This window comes from Frieseomelitta varia, unplaced genomic scaffold (genome assembly GCF_011392965.1).
Source record: "Frieseomelitta varia isolate USP_RPSP 00005682 unplaced genomic scaffold, Fvar_1.2 scaffold_882, whole genome shotgun sequence".
NCBI lineage: Eukaryota > Metazoa > Arthropoda > Insecta > Hymenoptera > Apidae > Frieseomelitta > Frieseomelitta varia.
The window spans coordinates 151,451-166,059 of record NW_025110681.1 but is presented as its reverse complement, the minus strand read 5'-3'; the positions used below and the strand labels follow the sequence as shown (position 1 = coordinate 166,059).

Below are 14,609 nucleotides of genomic sequence, written 5' to 3'. Positions count from 1 at the left end.
AAAGAAATAATTCCGAAATTTGGCAAAATGTGTGTTTTTTTTAATAACACAAATGCAAAACGTTTGATTTATTTTTATTACAAATACACACGTTGAAAAAATGCATACAAAAAAGATTGTATATCATTTTTTTGACAGAAAGAAACTTATTGATTTTTAGAGTGTGCCGCCTTTTTATCCCCAGAGAGTGTGTGTATCCAATGAGTTTTCGAAACACAAGTTTCAAACGTGTATCTACGTGACAGATCCGTGTTCAACCTTCATCGAGTTTCAAGTTCCACTAATTCCAATGATTTTCCAGCTGTTCGGCCCGCGTGGAATTGAACCGGCTCGAAGAATCAATACGTCATCTGATTCGACGGATTAAGCGCGAGAGCAGAAGTTCCGTGAAACAAGGCGAATTTTCTTATCGAAAGTTTAATAGAGTTCAGAATCGAACGGCGTTATCTCTCCGGCGGTGGAGAATAAGGACGTACGGGTGGAAGGAATGGATGGAGATCGACTTACCGATCCCTTTCTGCCGGGGAAACTGAAGAACACGTCCGGTCCATTCCGTTGCGGCATCTGGCGGAGAACGTTCAACAGTTTCGCCGAATGTCGTGGCTGCGACACAAGCAAGAACGTTTCAGTACTTCGTGATCGAAGAAAGGGGTGCAATTCCATTTTTACCAATTTCGAATTTTTTTTTTGCGAGATTCAACAAAAATCGATAATAATAGAATGAAATAGAATAATGATAGAATAAAAAAGTAGAAAAAATAAAAGTAAATAATAATGAAAATGAATAAATAAAAGTAAATAATAATGAAAATGAATAGATAAAAATAAATAATAATAAAAATGAATAAATAAAAATAAATAATAATAAAAATGAATAAATAAAATAGAGTAATAATAGAATGAAAAAGAAAAGAGAAGTGTTTAAAAAATCATTGAGTTGACTTAACATTGAAGAGCTAATTGAAAAATATATATTTTCTCATATACAGCAGAAACTAATTATAACTTGATGGGTTTTAATTTTGGCGACACGTTTTCAATTCAAAGTTTTTCTAACTTTTTTCTAACTCTGCATAACAAAGAACACGATCTGTTAATTTATTATCGTTGGAAATGATACGTTACTTTTGTAGATGTCAAAAAATAACACTATTCTTAAGTCTGTTCGTCGTTACTATTATCTGTGGAATAATCTATTAGTTTATTATTGCTTGCGTTGGTAAAATAAGATAACCATACGTTCACATTTTTTGTTATCGTTAAAAAATAATTATTATTGAGCTTGCTCGTCATTATTATCTGTGGGACACAATCTTAGTTAATTTATTATTGTTTCATTAGTATATGGAAATGGTACGTTCACATTTTCGTGGACGACGTCAAAAAGTAACATCATTCTTGTGCCTGCTTGACATTATTTGTCATTATTTGTAAAATTATTTTCAGTCAACGTAGCTGGAACTTGATAGCTAATTGCATTACGGCAAAACGTAAACAAGTCTGCATTCATATTGCACAAGATAATAAAAATAAATGCAGATCCAAATAACTCGTTCGTTCGTTGTTGGATTTGCATTTCGACTAGCATCGAACGATGTGAAATATCTTTCTACGGATATATTTACACGCCGCGAGTAAAAATGGAGTTGCACCCTGATGGTCTTGAATTCTTACCCATTTCCCTTTCACAGCTTTCATAGCACCGAATAAGAGCTTCAACTCCTTCACTGTTATACTGTAGCTGGCCAACACTCCAAGCATGTCGATCAATAAATCTATCGAACAGAGGAAAATTGCTCGTTGGTTAAATCGTGTGTGTCGGCCGTCCATAGACACGCGTGCAGGCGCACGCTAGATAAGGGCTCACCTGCGACAACAGTCTCAGCCCGGGACAATCGAAGCAGCACGTGTTCGATGAGGCTTACGTCTGTACACGCTTGTAAGTTCCGCACGCTCTTCCTCAAAATAGCGATGAACACGCTCCATATTTCGGCCTGCAACAGACGACAAAAAAAATCACATTTCGCGCATTTGTGTCAGCTGTGCCAGAAAAATTTTACCATCGCTATTACGTGTTTCACCATCGCTATTCCGACAGATACGAATTGTTTTCGTGGAGACAGCTTTACGGCGGCAAAATTACCTCAAACTGATAATTTTGTTACAACTTTGTTAAAATTATTCTGTTTAGTTTGATTTGGTTTGAATTTGTTTGATTTTGCCTTGAATTTGTTTTCTTCCCAAGACATTTTAGCAAATGGAAAAGTGTTTTCCTTCTTGAAAAAGAAAATCTATAATCTTGAAGATCGAAGTTTCTACAACGATCCATTAAAACCTTTATGATTTCGATTCCTGCGAACTTTGAACATTAGAACTGAACGACAAAAATTCAAGAAATCCTAACATTTCGTTATCTGGCTTTAATGCTCGAAATTCAATAAAATGTAGAGCAAGTTTCCATGAATCATTACAGAGGGGAGACTTCAGTATCTAAGACAGAGATCAGATTTAGTTATGAAAAATATTTTTCAATACGTTCAGAGACGTTTGAACTTTCATAATTTTCCAGAAGAGAAGTATCCTTATCTTCCCCCCAGAAGAGAAAGCTTCACGTTTCAAAAACGAGCTCGAGTAGATTCTTTTTTTCAATTTGCAACAATTGAAATTATTAACAATTTTTCATCGATATGTGCTGTATTTTAATTCTCTGATTATGTAAAGAAAAAGAAAAAACGAAATTAGGACAGTTAAAGTAGAAGCTTTACGCTTCTAAAATGAAGCCGAGCAGATTCTTTTTTCAACTTGCAACAATTGAAATTATTGACAATTTTTCATCGATATGTTCTGTATTTTAATTTTCTGATGAAGTAAAAGAAAAATTAGGACAGTCAAAGTAGAAGCTTCACGCTTCTAAAACGAGCCGGAGCAGATTTTCTTTTTCAACTTGTAACGATTTAAGTTATCGACAATTTCGATATGTTCATTGTATTTTAATTCTCTGATTACGTAAAAAAAAAAAAAAAAAAAAAAAAAAAAAAAAAAAAAAAAAAAAAAAAAAAAAAAAAAACGAAATTAGGACAGTTAGAGTAGAAGCTTTACGCTTCTAAAACGAGCCCGAGCAGATTCTCTTTTTCAACGATTTAAATTATCGACAAATTTCTCGTCGACATCTGTGATCACTCTACAGGGTGTCCATAAAGTCTCTTTACAATTTCAAAAATTTATTACAAAGGAAAATGAAAAGACAGATAGGTGGAAATTATTACAGAGTAAGACGTATATGTTTAAGTTTCTTTCTGCCTCATTTAACATACCTATGTATGGGCACCATTAGTTGCATGAAGCACATCAAGACGGTACTTTTAATTTTAATTCCGCTGAATAGCAACGGGAGTGGCCACGAAATTAACGCGAACTGCGCCGAACAACCGCACGGTTTACGTCAGCCGTTGACCGTTCATATCCGAGCCATTATACAACTGGTACTGGCCAAAGTTATCCAAGCTTAGCCAAGCTTGGATCGGGGAATGAAAAGTGAAGCAACAACCGGCCAACCAACTCGCTTAATCCGTAGCTAATACGTGACCGAGGCCGCGTTCGAGCGAGATGCAAGCGAGAGGGACGAGCTGAAAAAGCGTTCCGCCGGCTGAAATCCCGAAAATGCGGCGGAAATTTCGCCGGCTCGGAATTTCCAAAGTTTCCGCCGAGCGAGAGTTTAAGGGTATATCCTATAACGCGACAAACGGTGGTTTTTCGTACGTGCATGGAATTAGAACCGGAAGAGAGATCGCGGCTCGTGTTAATCTTCCCCGAGGGAGAGACGTTTCGCGAGGAACGCGTTCGTGTTAGGAGGTTTGCCATCCTCGGGGATTCGTGACAATCCTATCGATACAGATACGGGGGATGAACGGGACTGAGATAGCAGCCGGATCGATTCTTTTCCCAGGTAATCACGGTTGAATTGGATCCGTGTCGAGGGATTGTGATAAATAAAGTGTCGCTTAGAAATACCTTGCTGCTTGGAAAAAAACTTCTAATCAGCAGCTTGATGAGCGGAGGTTATTTAAAAACGAAGGTGAACGCAGTTTCTAGAGAGAAAGTCGCAAGGTTAATTCATCAGGCACAACGGAGCGTCTTGAGATGTTGAATGGTTATTATCAGAATAATTCGGTGGTGACTGAATTTTGGACAAACTAAGTTAAAACGTAAAGCGTTTCAAGGTACGACGGTTTCCTTTACCTCCCTCTTTTTCGTCTTCTGGTTATCAAAGATAAACGCAATAACTTCCTTATCGCGATCTCGCTCGTTTAATAGAGCGATTTTAGCAATTAATCAAGCAAAAGCGAGGGAGATATAAATTACACGCAGAAGTTTACATGCTAAATTGCGTTCAATAGCTCGAGGCGTTCATCCCTGTAACGTGTAACCAGCGTAGTGTACTCGGATGATCGCGTAATCGAGTTATTAAATTTCGAATTTCCCCCTCTAATTGTTAAGAAGGAAGAAATATCAGTAAATACCAGCGTTTCCGCATCAATACGCGTATAATTTCCCCAATTTTTGAAAATAATCGAACACTCGACAGATTTTCTCAAAGATCGCCAGTTTGCCACGCGAAGCTTTCACCATCTCCTCTCTCGTGGGACAAAATATTTAATTTATGTAAAATATTACATCACAAAAGCGTATTTTCCCCGATCAGTTGCGTTATTCAAAATTCACTGCCAATGATATTCGTCTCATTCTAATTATTTAAAAATATTTATTATAGAAATAAAAATGACCAATCGTAGCAGTCTACGTGTTATAAATAACTGTTATAATTTTCGTTATTGTAGTATTACAATTTTATTAATGTACTATAACACTCGAATACGACTGATCTCAAACTTTCTATAACAGTTTGAACATACTTAAAGGATACGGCTGTTTCTGTCAAAGTTAATATTAATTTCTGTTTGGAAATCAGAAGCACGATTGCATAAATCTTGTTTCAATCATCATTTAAATTATAGTGATTTACACGTAGAACAGTTTGATACAATTATCCGAGTGTCAAACAAATATTACATTAATATTTTTAGACGAGCAAGATCAAGTAAAATTCACATCTTCGAATCATAAAATATCGAAGAATTATATTAAGAATTATATTATATCATATTATATTATATTAAGAATTATATTATATTATATTATATTATATTATATTAAGAATTATATTATATTATATTATATTAAGAATTATATTATATTATATTATATTATATTATATTAGGAATTATATTATATTATATTAATATTTTTGGACGACCAACATCAAGTAAAATTCACATCTTTGAATCATAAAATATCGAAGAATTATATTACGAATTATATTAAGAATTATATTATATTATATTATATTATATTATATTATATTATATTATATTATATTAAGAATTATATTATATTATATTATATTATATTAAGAATTATATTATATTATATTATATTATATTATATTAAGAATTATATTATATTATATTATATTATATTAAGAATTATATTATATTAATATTTTTGGACGACCAACATCAAGTAAAATTCACATCTTTGAATCATAAAATATCGAAGAGTCCATTAAGAAGCACCTTTAGAAGGAATCTAAAGTGAGCGGATCCTCATTACCATAGATGTATTTTATTACGAATTTATTCAACGGATGTTTCCCCCGGTAAGAATGCGATGGTATTGCTTACGTAACGATATCGTCGTCGCGCCGCGTTTCGCAGACACTGCATCGCGCATCGAGGCACGTAAACGAGAAAGCATAACCAAAACGAGATGTCGTTTGGGTCGAATTCAGCGGAATAATGATTCAAGATTCATCGACTGATCGAAAGCGATTGCACGTGCCTCGGCGAAATTAAATTCTTCGATGGTTTTGATCGCACGTGTCAACGTTTCTCCAGCGAGTCCTGTTAATATTCACTCGGGACATTTAAACTGTTGCAATTTTGCAAACAATGTAGTACAAGCACTTACTTGAAGCCTCTACTATTGAAAGATATCATTTCAAGTTGTTTTTATCTATGTAGCAGATGGCAAAACGAAGAGATTTCTTCTCAGAAATTGTCAGAGTACGTAAAGATGTTGAAAATATTTTTTTTTCGTGATTGAAATGCTCTCTTTTGCTATTTCATTGAACTTTGGATATTAGGATTAGACGACGAGTTTAAGAAATCGTAACATTTTGGCTCGATTTCAAAGTTCAATAATTGATTATAGATTCAATCATTGAGCAAATTTTTTTTGAAGTTTTGACATACTGCGTCAATTTACAGCATTTCCGAGAAGAAAAATGTCTTCGCTTTGTTATTATCTATAATAATAATATAATAAAACGAACTATGTATTTTGAAAGTAGAGACCATGAACTTTAAAATAAGCCCAAGTTTATTACTGCATACTTCTTCTTACTGCACAAATTTATCTCATCGTACAAAATTGTAACAATTTGTTTAATCTACCGAATATTAATGAGAAATTGTACGTACGAAATTTATTCTCGTTAATTATCTCACAGCGTAACACAAAAGAAAATGCAATAAGACAGTCAAACGAGTTCAAACGATAATTTAACAAATTCCGCGTAAAATACAGGGTCAAAAGTTTCTTCCCACATATTTTAATAAAACATCAAAATGTAATTAAAGAATAAACTAGTTTTATTAATTTTAAATTTTTTTTTGTGTATTTTAATCTGTAAAAGAAAAAAAAAAAATTAGAGAAGATTACGGATTTATTTTAGCAGAAAATGATTTCTGGCCCACCGTAAATATTTCTGCATCCACGAGAAATTTAAATATACAAACTCGGAATTATGAAGGCAAAGGCACCAACGTTTCTCTTTTTTCAATTCATCGTCCACAGTGGGAAGATTTTTTGTTCCTTCTCTCGATATGAAGCTAGACAATTGCGAAAGTATCTCGCGAGGATCTCAGCTGATCTCGCGCAATCGTGTTTTTCACGGGATCGTTCAATTTCGTCCGTCCATTTCGCCCCGGCGCATTAAACCAAATACTTGCGGAGCTGGCGCCTACTTTTCAACAAGCGTGTCACGCTAAAAGCTACCAGCCCGTGTACGGCTTTTAAAGCTGATTGCGACACCAAAGAGTGCTATTCTTTCGATATAACATTACCATGTTTGATGGACGTTGCTTCGGCAATTCTTTTGAACGCGCGCGTTCCTACGGCCGTAAGATCGATTTATTGACCTTTGACGTCAGGTTCGTGAAATACCTATTTATTTCACGAATGGAACTTTATATTCCATATATCTTTCACGTGTAATCAAGTAAGTTATTAAAGTCGGGTGAACTTGAAGAAAATGAACCGACAGAGATAAATACAGTATTTCTTATTAACGTTTGATCATGAAACTGTTGTAATTTTGAGGAAAGAAATTGTACAGTAATACATTTCTTATACTACTATAAATAAATTTAATAATAAATTTTATATTTATAACAAATTTTATATTTATTTTATATTTTATATTTATTTTAATTACTATTTAATAATAAATTTTTATAAATAAATTTAAGTACTACTTTAGGTACTATTTTAAAGCTGAAATTAATGCTAATCCATTTTATTTCAAGATGCTTTTACATTACATAGCAGATGGCAAAGTGAAGACACCCTTCTTCTAGAAAATGCTTTTGATATGTAAGAACATCAAAAAATTTTTCTTTTGCGACTAAATGTACAATGGGTTTGAGGATTGAAGCCTCTCCTTTACAACGACTACTCGAAACTTGCTGTACGATTCTTTTTCGCCAATTTATTGAGTGTCGTACGATTTTTTAAATATTCATCGTATGAGATTACAAGCAATATTCAAAGTTCAACGAAATGGCGAAGAAATATCATAAATCAAGTTTTCAAAAATTGTTGTAAATTTTCAAGTCCATTCTGTCACGAAAAAAATTTGTTAACACTATAGCACTATAACTAAATTAGCTAACACTATAACTAAATGTCTTACACACTGTGGCAAAAAAAAAAAAAAAAGTATAATGAACTAGGTAATGTAAAAACACAATGTTAGAATAAAGATGCGTTTTGGAAGCAGTGAGTTCGGCTTCATTTCTGCGCGATTATCTTTTACGAAATCATGAAAGTTTAAATAAAATCTAATTAACATTAACGGGAGTATCGTAATATACATTTGAAACAATTTATACACTGAAGTACGCATTGGTTTCATTTTTAATTTCACGAGAATTGTTTTCAAGCAATTTGAATGTCTCCGCTTTTGCAGGATTGTTTGTTAATTCAACGCAACAATAAATATTGTTTTGAAATTAATTGACAATGGCGAGCGCATCTCTCGGCTTGCAAATAACAGAAATTTATATTTCCCACAATGTTATTTTAGATTCAATTACGACACTCAGGAAGAAACGAGGAACGAGAAGTCAATTTTCCAATTTTTCACCGGTGTCATCTTAATCCTTGCGCCATCATATTTTCACAGTTTATTATCCCGGCGACGTCTCGGCGGAAAGAGACGTCACCTGAAACAAGATATCACGTTGCGTGGTGTTTATTCGTTGCGAAACGATCCATCTTTCGACCTGTATTTCTCCGTAGCGTCGTGCCCCTTACGAGGGGATGATATTAACGTGGCCTATTTTTTTCGCGAACGATTTCAATCTCGATACGTCCCCGGATGAATTACGATAACGGACGTCGGCGATGTAATCTTCTGGTAATATCCACGCGAACGACGAGGCAAAAACCCCATTTACGTCTGCTGCTTTGAAAAAAGAAAAGAGAGAGAGAGAGAGAAAAAAAATCGACGTGGCGAGGCAGCTCGACGAGGAAGCGAAAGACGTTGAAAGATTTCGAAATCTACGGAGGGGGGAATTTGATGCCCGAGAGAAACAGGTCCCGATCGTGTTCTCATCGCCGAAGGAGGGCTCAAAGGAATCAGTTGAGAATGCTCTAAATGAAAGACGATCCAAGAAGACAGATCCGACGAACGAAATCAACGAGATACCTTGCTTTTACAACTTCACTCTCGAGAGAGCGGCTCGAGTTGGAAAAAAATCTGCAACCCGTTGCGGATACTTTCAATTATTCCAGGCACACGGCGCGCGCGCGCGCCTTCCTCGTTTGCGTATTTAAATATACCAAGGCAAGAGGTATCTCTTGATTAAGTATCGCCGCTCGAGTTGATAACCCCGCGGCGCACCGTGGGGGGGTTGCGTCGGATAATGAAAATTGCGGGGAATACCAGCCGAAGAGGGAGGAGGGAGGGTATTTATAGCCGGGCGCGCGTTCTTTTCGACGTACAGAGCCGGCAAACGGAATCGGAATCCTTCTTTTCTCCGTCCGCCGCTTAATTACGTCGTTATGAAATCAGCAACCTTTGTCCGGAGATCGCCGTGAAAGCCTTTATCGAAAGTCTCATCACGGCCTTCCCCTTTAATCAGATCTCCCCGATTTCTCCTTTCGTCTCCGTTTCTTTCCGCGATCCCTTCCTGGCCACTTACTATCCCCCGTTTACCGCTTCGCGACAAACTGAATCAACGACGACATCGTTGACATCTCATTTGAATCTCATATTCTTCGCCGTTCCGCTGCCGCGGGCTTGCAGCGTCGATATTTCGTTTCTCTCTGCCCGATAATCGAGCCGTCGCTACCGCGAAGAAACACATTTCCCATTTGTCGTTGCCAATTTCCGCGGCGACTTTCAAGCCACCGTCGAACGTACGGTTTCTTTCTTCTTCCTCCCTTTCCCTTCTCGTTTATTTATCAATTTCGACTCGTGCTCTTTGAAACTTACGGAATCGTAAATCGAAACAGTTCGAACGGACAATGTGCTCGCGCGCGTGATCCTCGATTCGCCATTCACGCCGGTTGTTCGGGCAATTTTCTGATGCGTTGCAACGTACTCAAACAATGTACACGTAGTTTGAGTCTAGAATCTTGCAGACTCCAGACTTAAATTGTTGTTAGCAACGCGGAGAAATTTATTGTATCATTTTGGTGAGAAGTCCGTCACTATTGTGTTGTTATTCCCGGAGTCACGTGTCTCAAAAACGGCGAACTTATTACTCATTGTCAGTCTGTCGGTTCATCCACTATGAGAATTACTTCCCAACTTTCTCTATCTTCCTTTAACTTTAACAGCTACAGCAAAAAGAAAAAAACAATTTATATATTATGTATCTAACGCGAGTATTGAGGCGCCGACATTCTCAAAGCAGTGGAGAGATCGATGCAGTGGAGGGGATAGCGATCAGAAAAGTGGGGGCAAGAGTCGCCAGTTAGCCACCTCTGTATTTCAACCTTTTGCGCTAGTAACTGGTTCACCATAACTAGTGACCAAACCGTATACAATAATTCGTCTTCTTTTTAAATTCATCGGTATATCACTCGATAGAGATTACTAAGAAATAATAAATTTATTATTTGTTTTTGCCTGGGTTATATTTTAATATACTTAAAACTGAGAAAATACTGCAATATTTTTGACGTGAGTAACGCTTTTCTTCGTTCGTTTATGTAGGATTTTGGTAATTTACAAAATTTTACAAACTTTCTTTAATTTACAAAATTTTACACTGTCAAAAAACATTTCGAGGATAAAAAGAAAATCACAGATACTTATACGATATAGGCAGAATGAAACCTAATGAACCAGGCGGCTAGGAAAATATTCCGAACAAATAATTATCTCGATACTCCTTATCTAAACAAGAACTGGCGAGGATAAACTGAGGATAAACTGAGAGAGTTCGACATCCACAGAACCTCAAATTTCTTTCTTGCCCAAATTTAATTATCCAATGACAAATGATTATCTGTTGCAATTGCTAAAACCGTAAAGAATCAGTGAAAATTAAAATCGATTTTAAACAATCTCAATTGTAGTAGAAAGGCAACTAGATTAATTACAAGTACGTATATTGTTGATCTGTCAGACTGCGTATTAAATCCTGAAGAAAACTCACTCGATTCCCTCGTTGGGCGTTACTCGTACTTAAAGTTATTAAAGTTGGCCAGAATTCGCTAGCCAACTTGTATAAAACAGGTCCACGGTCAGCAGAGTGTTACCGAGGAACTACACCGCGTGAATCCCCAAGAGAGTGATCTTTGTAATCACAAATCATACGATCCGCCATTCGACGATCTCCGATCTCGTTATCGGAATTTCGTTATTTCGCTGAACTTCACGAATAACGCGATCGCTATTCGTCTCAACGTTCGTCGCCACGAATGGGATTCATGTAACTCTTGGTTCATTCAGAGTCGCACACCACTGACAACGTAATCGACTAGCGCGCGCCACTTCGGCTACGCTAATCAAAGGAGCTTCCTATTGACAAGCAGAAAGCTCCGCTGACCTATTTATTCCCTTTGTCGTCTTCGTTTTACAGAGGGGGAACAACACAATCGATTAGTCGACGATGAGGCGTACGCAGCGCGTACGTAGCCCGCGGCAAAGTCAAATACGGCTCGGAATGTTTGCCGGCGACAAAAGGAGGGGGCCACGAACCGGATCGTTCACAGTTCGCGTGATAAACGATTAACTTCCGCCGGGGATATTCAAACTCGGCACCGGCGAACCGTGAACGCCGCGAGAGCCTTTACGACATCGTTCCCTTCCGACGAGTACAAGTCCGACGTGCTCTCGCCGCAGCATACTTTAGATTAGAGCGACGAGGGTTCGCATCAAAGGGAATGCGAGCCCGCACACAGCCGTAAACGTATGCACGAGAGAAGAAGGTAAGCTCTCTCTCTCTCTCTCTCTGGGTCTCTCTCGGCTTTACACGGAAATTGCACGGCCTCTCCCCGGTCTCTCCTTCTGAAGATCGCTCTTCTGCGAATTCTACGAGTCACAAAGCTTCCTTGCGGACGACCTCGGACTAATCTTCTTGCAAATTCGTTTTCGGTCCAGTCAGTTTTCGAGAACGCCGCTGTTTGAAGTGGTTTGCGGCGGAATGGAGGAACGCTCCGCGGAGTAATCACTTTGCATGAGTTGCCGAAAGTATTTTCAGCTTGCCCACTACTTCCAGGACACTGCGACGGTATGTGTAGCATACGCGCGAAGAATCGAAATAGAAATGCGACTCGCGTTTAGCTGAAACTCACGATTGAGATTTGAGATTGAGCTGGTGGTATAATGAAGTCGAAACATGTTTTCAAGCAGTATCTCAATTAGCATCGTGTTGGTTCTTCATTAGGGACCGAAGAATACGCTAATTAGCCTAATGCTAAGATGATCAAATGTTGACACTCTCTGTTAAACACAAAGAGCGTTCGTTTCACATTCTCGAGCAGGTTTGAAAACAATTTGTTTGAAACCTTCGCGAATCACGAATCTTGTCTGTCGTTAACGTTTCTTAGCTGTGGCGCTGCTTTTAAAAGCGTGTGTCGCTAGAACGACGATTATACTCGTCAAACATAGAGTATGTGCAGCTGTTAATTGTAAATTAAATTCTAAGGAAATAACATTTTTCTTTTTTTTTTTTTTGAAAAATTAATAATTTTATCGTTTAACTTAATATTACTTACAAAACTTAAACCTTCATAATTTTCTTGTTAAACAAGAGAAAAGAAAACAAATATTTGGAAAAAATGAAAAGAAATTAGAAATTTAATTTATTCTTTCAGAATGATATTGATCTTAGAGCAACGACACCATAATGGCACTTGGCACGTCGGGCACTAATATCTAGATTCTTTTCGTACGTTATTTTTGAATAAAGCGAACATCTTCGTGTGGGTTTAGTTTTTGGTACGGTATGCTTGGTGCGTAATCTGGAAAATGAAAATCTCCGATGAATTTATATCTTCAATTGGATATAGTTCAATGATTTTCTCAATACACTTGCAGCAGAAGTTAGTTTACATGCGTTAATTTTCCATTATCCTTTTCTATATAACAGAAATCAATTCAAACGAACAATGTCTAAAAAGATGATTTTTCCAATATATACAGATTGACTTTCGCACGATACAAGTCGCAATAAGTCGCAAAAAATTGCACGATCGTAGCAAGAAGATATTTAGAAACGACGCAAAAAGAACTAGTCAAGTCTCAAAATATTATTTAATTTACTTTCCACGAAAAGTTTTATTTAGACAACGACTTGTAATCATTTGTTTCGTACTCGTCGTCGTTACAAAAGCTGCCATTTCTTCGTGACGAGTATACTCGTCATTCACAGCTAAGAGATTAAAATTCGAATCGAACGACAAATCCAGCAACTTTCTCAATCGAGAGGTCGTACTGTTTGCGTCGGATCTTTGCGAGAGCTTCCCACGTTTCATCAAAACGCCCTTGTCTCTGTCTCAGCGCGGATCGTCGCGCGTGTCCGCGCGATTTCAATCCACTCTCGGCTCGCAATATCGCCTCGGCAAACAGACGATTAGGCGGGATGATCGCGCGGCGTTTTCACGGAAATATGAATCTGCGCGAGTTTTCATCAAGACGAACGGAGGGCGAAAATAAAAGTGTTTCCCCTTCGGTGGGGGGACTTTTCAACCAGTGGATCGGGCGCCGGTAAACAATGAGACGGCCAGCAGCACCAGCTCCGTTTGAAGAAACGGACAAACAATCTCGCGGCTTTATACGCTGCCCGTTCTACACGAGCCACCGTCGAGGCTTCTTTTAATCAACTTTTCGACTTTAATTGACTTGGCGAAGACGCCGGCCACTGGGCCGCTTATAATTTCCTTCCACGGCGGAGATCCCCGGGCGAAAAGTTTTCATCGAGACGGAAGATTCTTCCTCGTTTAATGCTCGAAGTAGATTGCGTGCCATAAGCGTTTCATCGCTTCATTCCGGAAAGTTTCCGCGGTTTTGGAGGGGATGGGGAGGAGGAGGAGGAGGAGGAGGAGTGGTAAGTTCAAGAAAACAGTACAGTAAAATTCCATTGAACGGGATAATCTGCATTTAGGATTTTCAGGGACAGCTTGCTCTAGGTACAATAGAACAGAAATTCGCCGATCGCATCTCGTCTTTCACGAGGTGAGATCACCCTGTTGGACATTTTAACAAACGATCTCTCTGAATTGTATCATCAGAGACAGTATCTTGTTTGTAAACTTTGCGAACAGAGTTTGGGCGAGGCGATTAAGATTAATGCGAATTCGGGAATATTAATTATGATTACTGTTTTATCAAACAATCAACAGTCACTGATTAATGAACAAGGACAAGTACAAGCAGAATCGTGGTGATCATTAATCACGAAACGATTGAGCTTTTGATTATGCTACAATTCTATGCAACGTGGTTGTAAAATGGACATTGTGAATACTTTGCGAAAACGTTATTTTTATTGTTTTGAGACAAAAAAAAAAAAAGAAAAAAAATCAAGATTCCAATTTATCCGAAATTTCTGTTTGAATATATAGTTTTCAATGAACAAATATTCAAGAAAATTTATTTATTTTTACTTGGGAAAACTTATCGAAAATACGATTTATTAGATATAATATAATATATTATAAAAATATATCGTCTAAATATAATAATATATTATAATAATATATTAAATATAATAATATATTATAAAAATATATCGTCTAAACGAAAGGTTTTT

General features: G+C 37.1%; 1 protein-coding gene across 1 annotated transcript in view; it reads right to left on the bottom strand.

Moving 5' to 3' along the window:
- Positions 1-14,609, bottom strand: part of LOC122536989 (neurobeachin-like) — a 72,366-nt gene that overhangs the window by 19,445 nt on the left and 38,312 nt on the right. The window contains exons 2-4 of the mRNA XM_043669852.1: positions 1,868-1,994; positions 1,675-1,775; positions 508-603 (exon numbers count right to left, since the gene is read on the bottom strand). Of these exons, the coding sequence (XP_043525787.1) occupies positions 508-603; positions 1,675-1,775; positions 1,868-1,994 (324 nt within the window). The remainder of the gene's footprint in view (positions 1-507; positions 604-1,674; positions 1,776-1,867; positions 1,995-14,609) is intronic.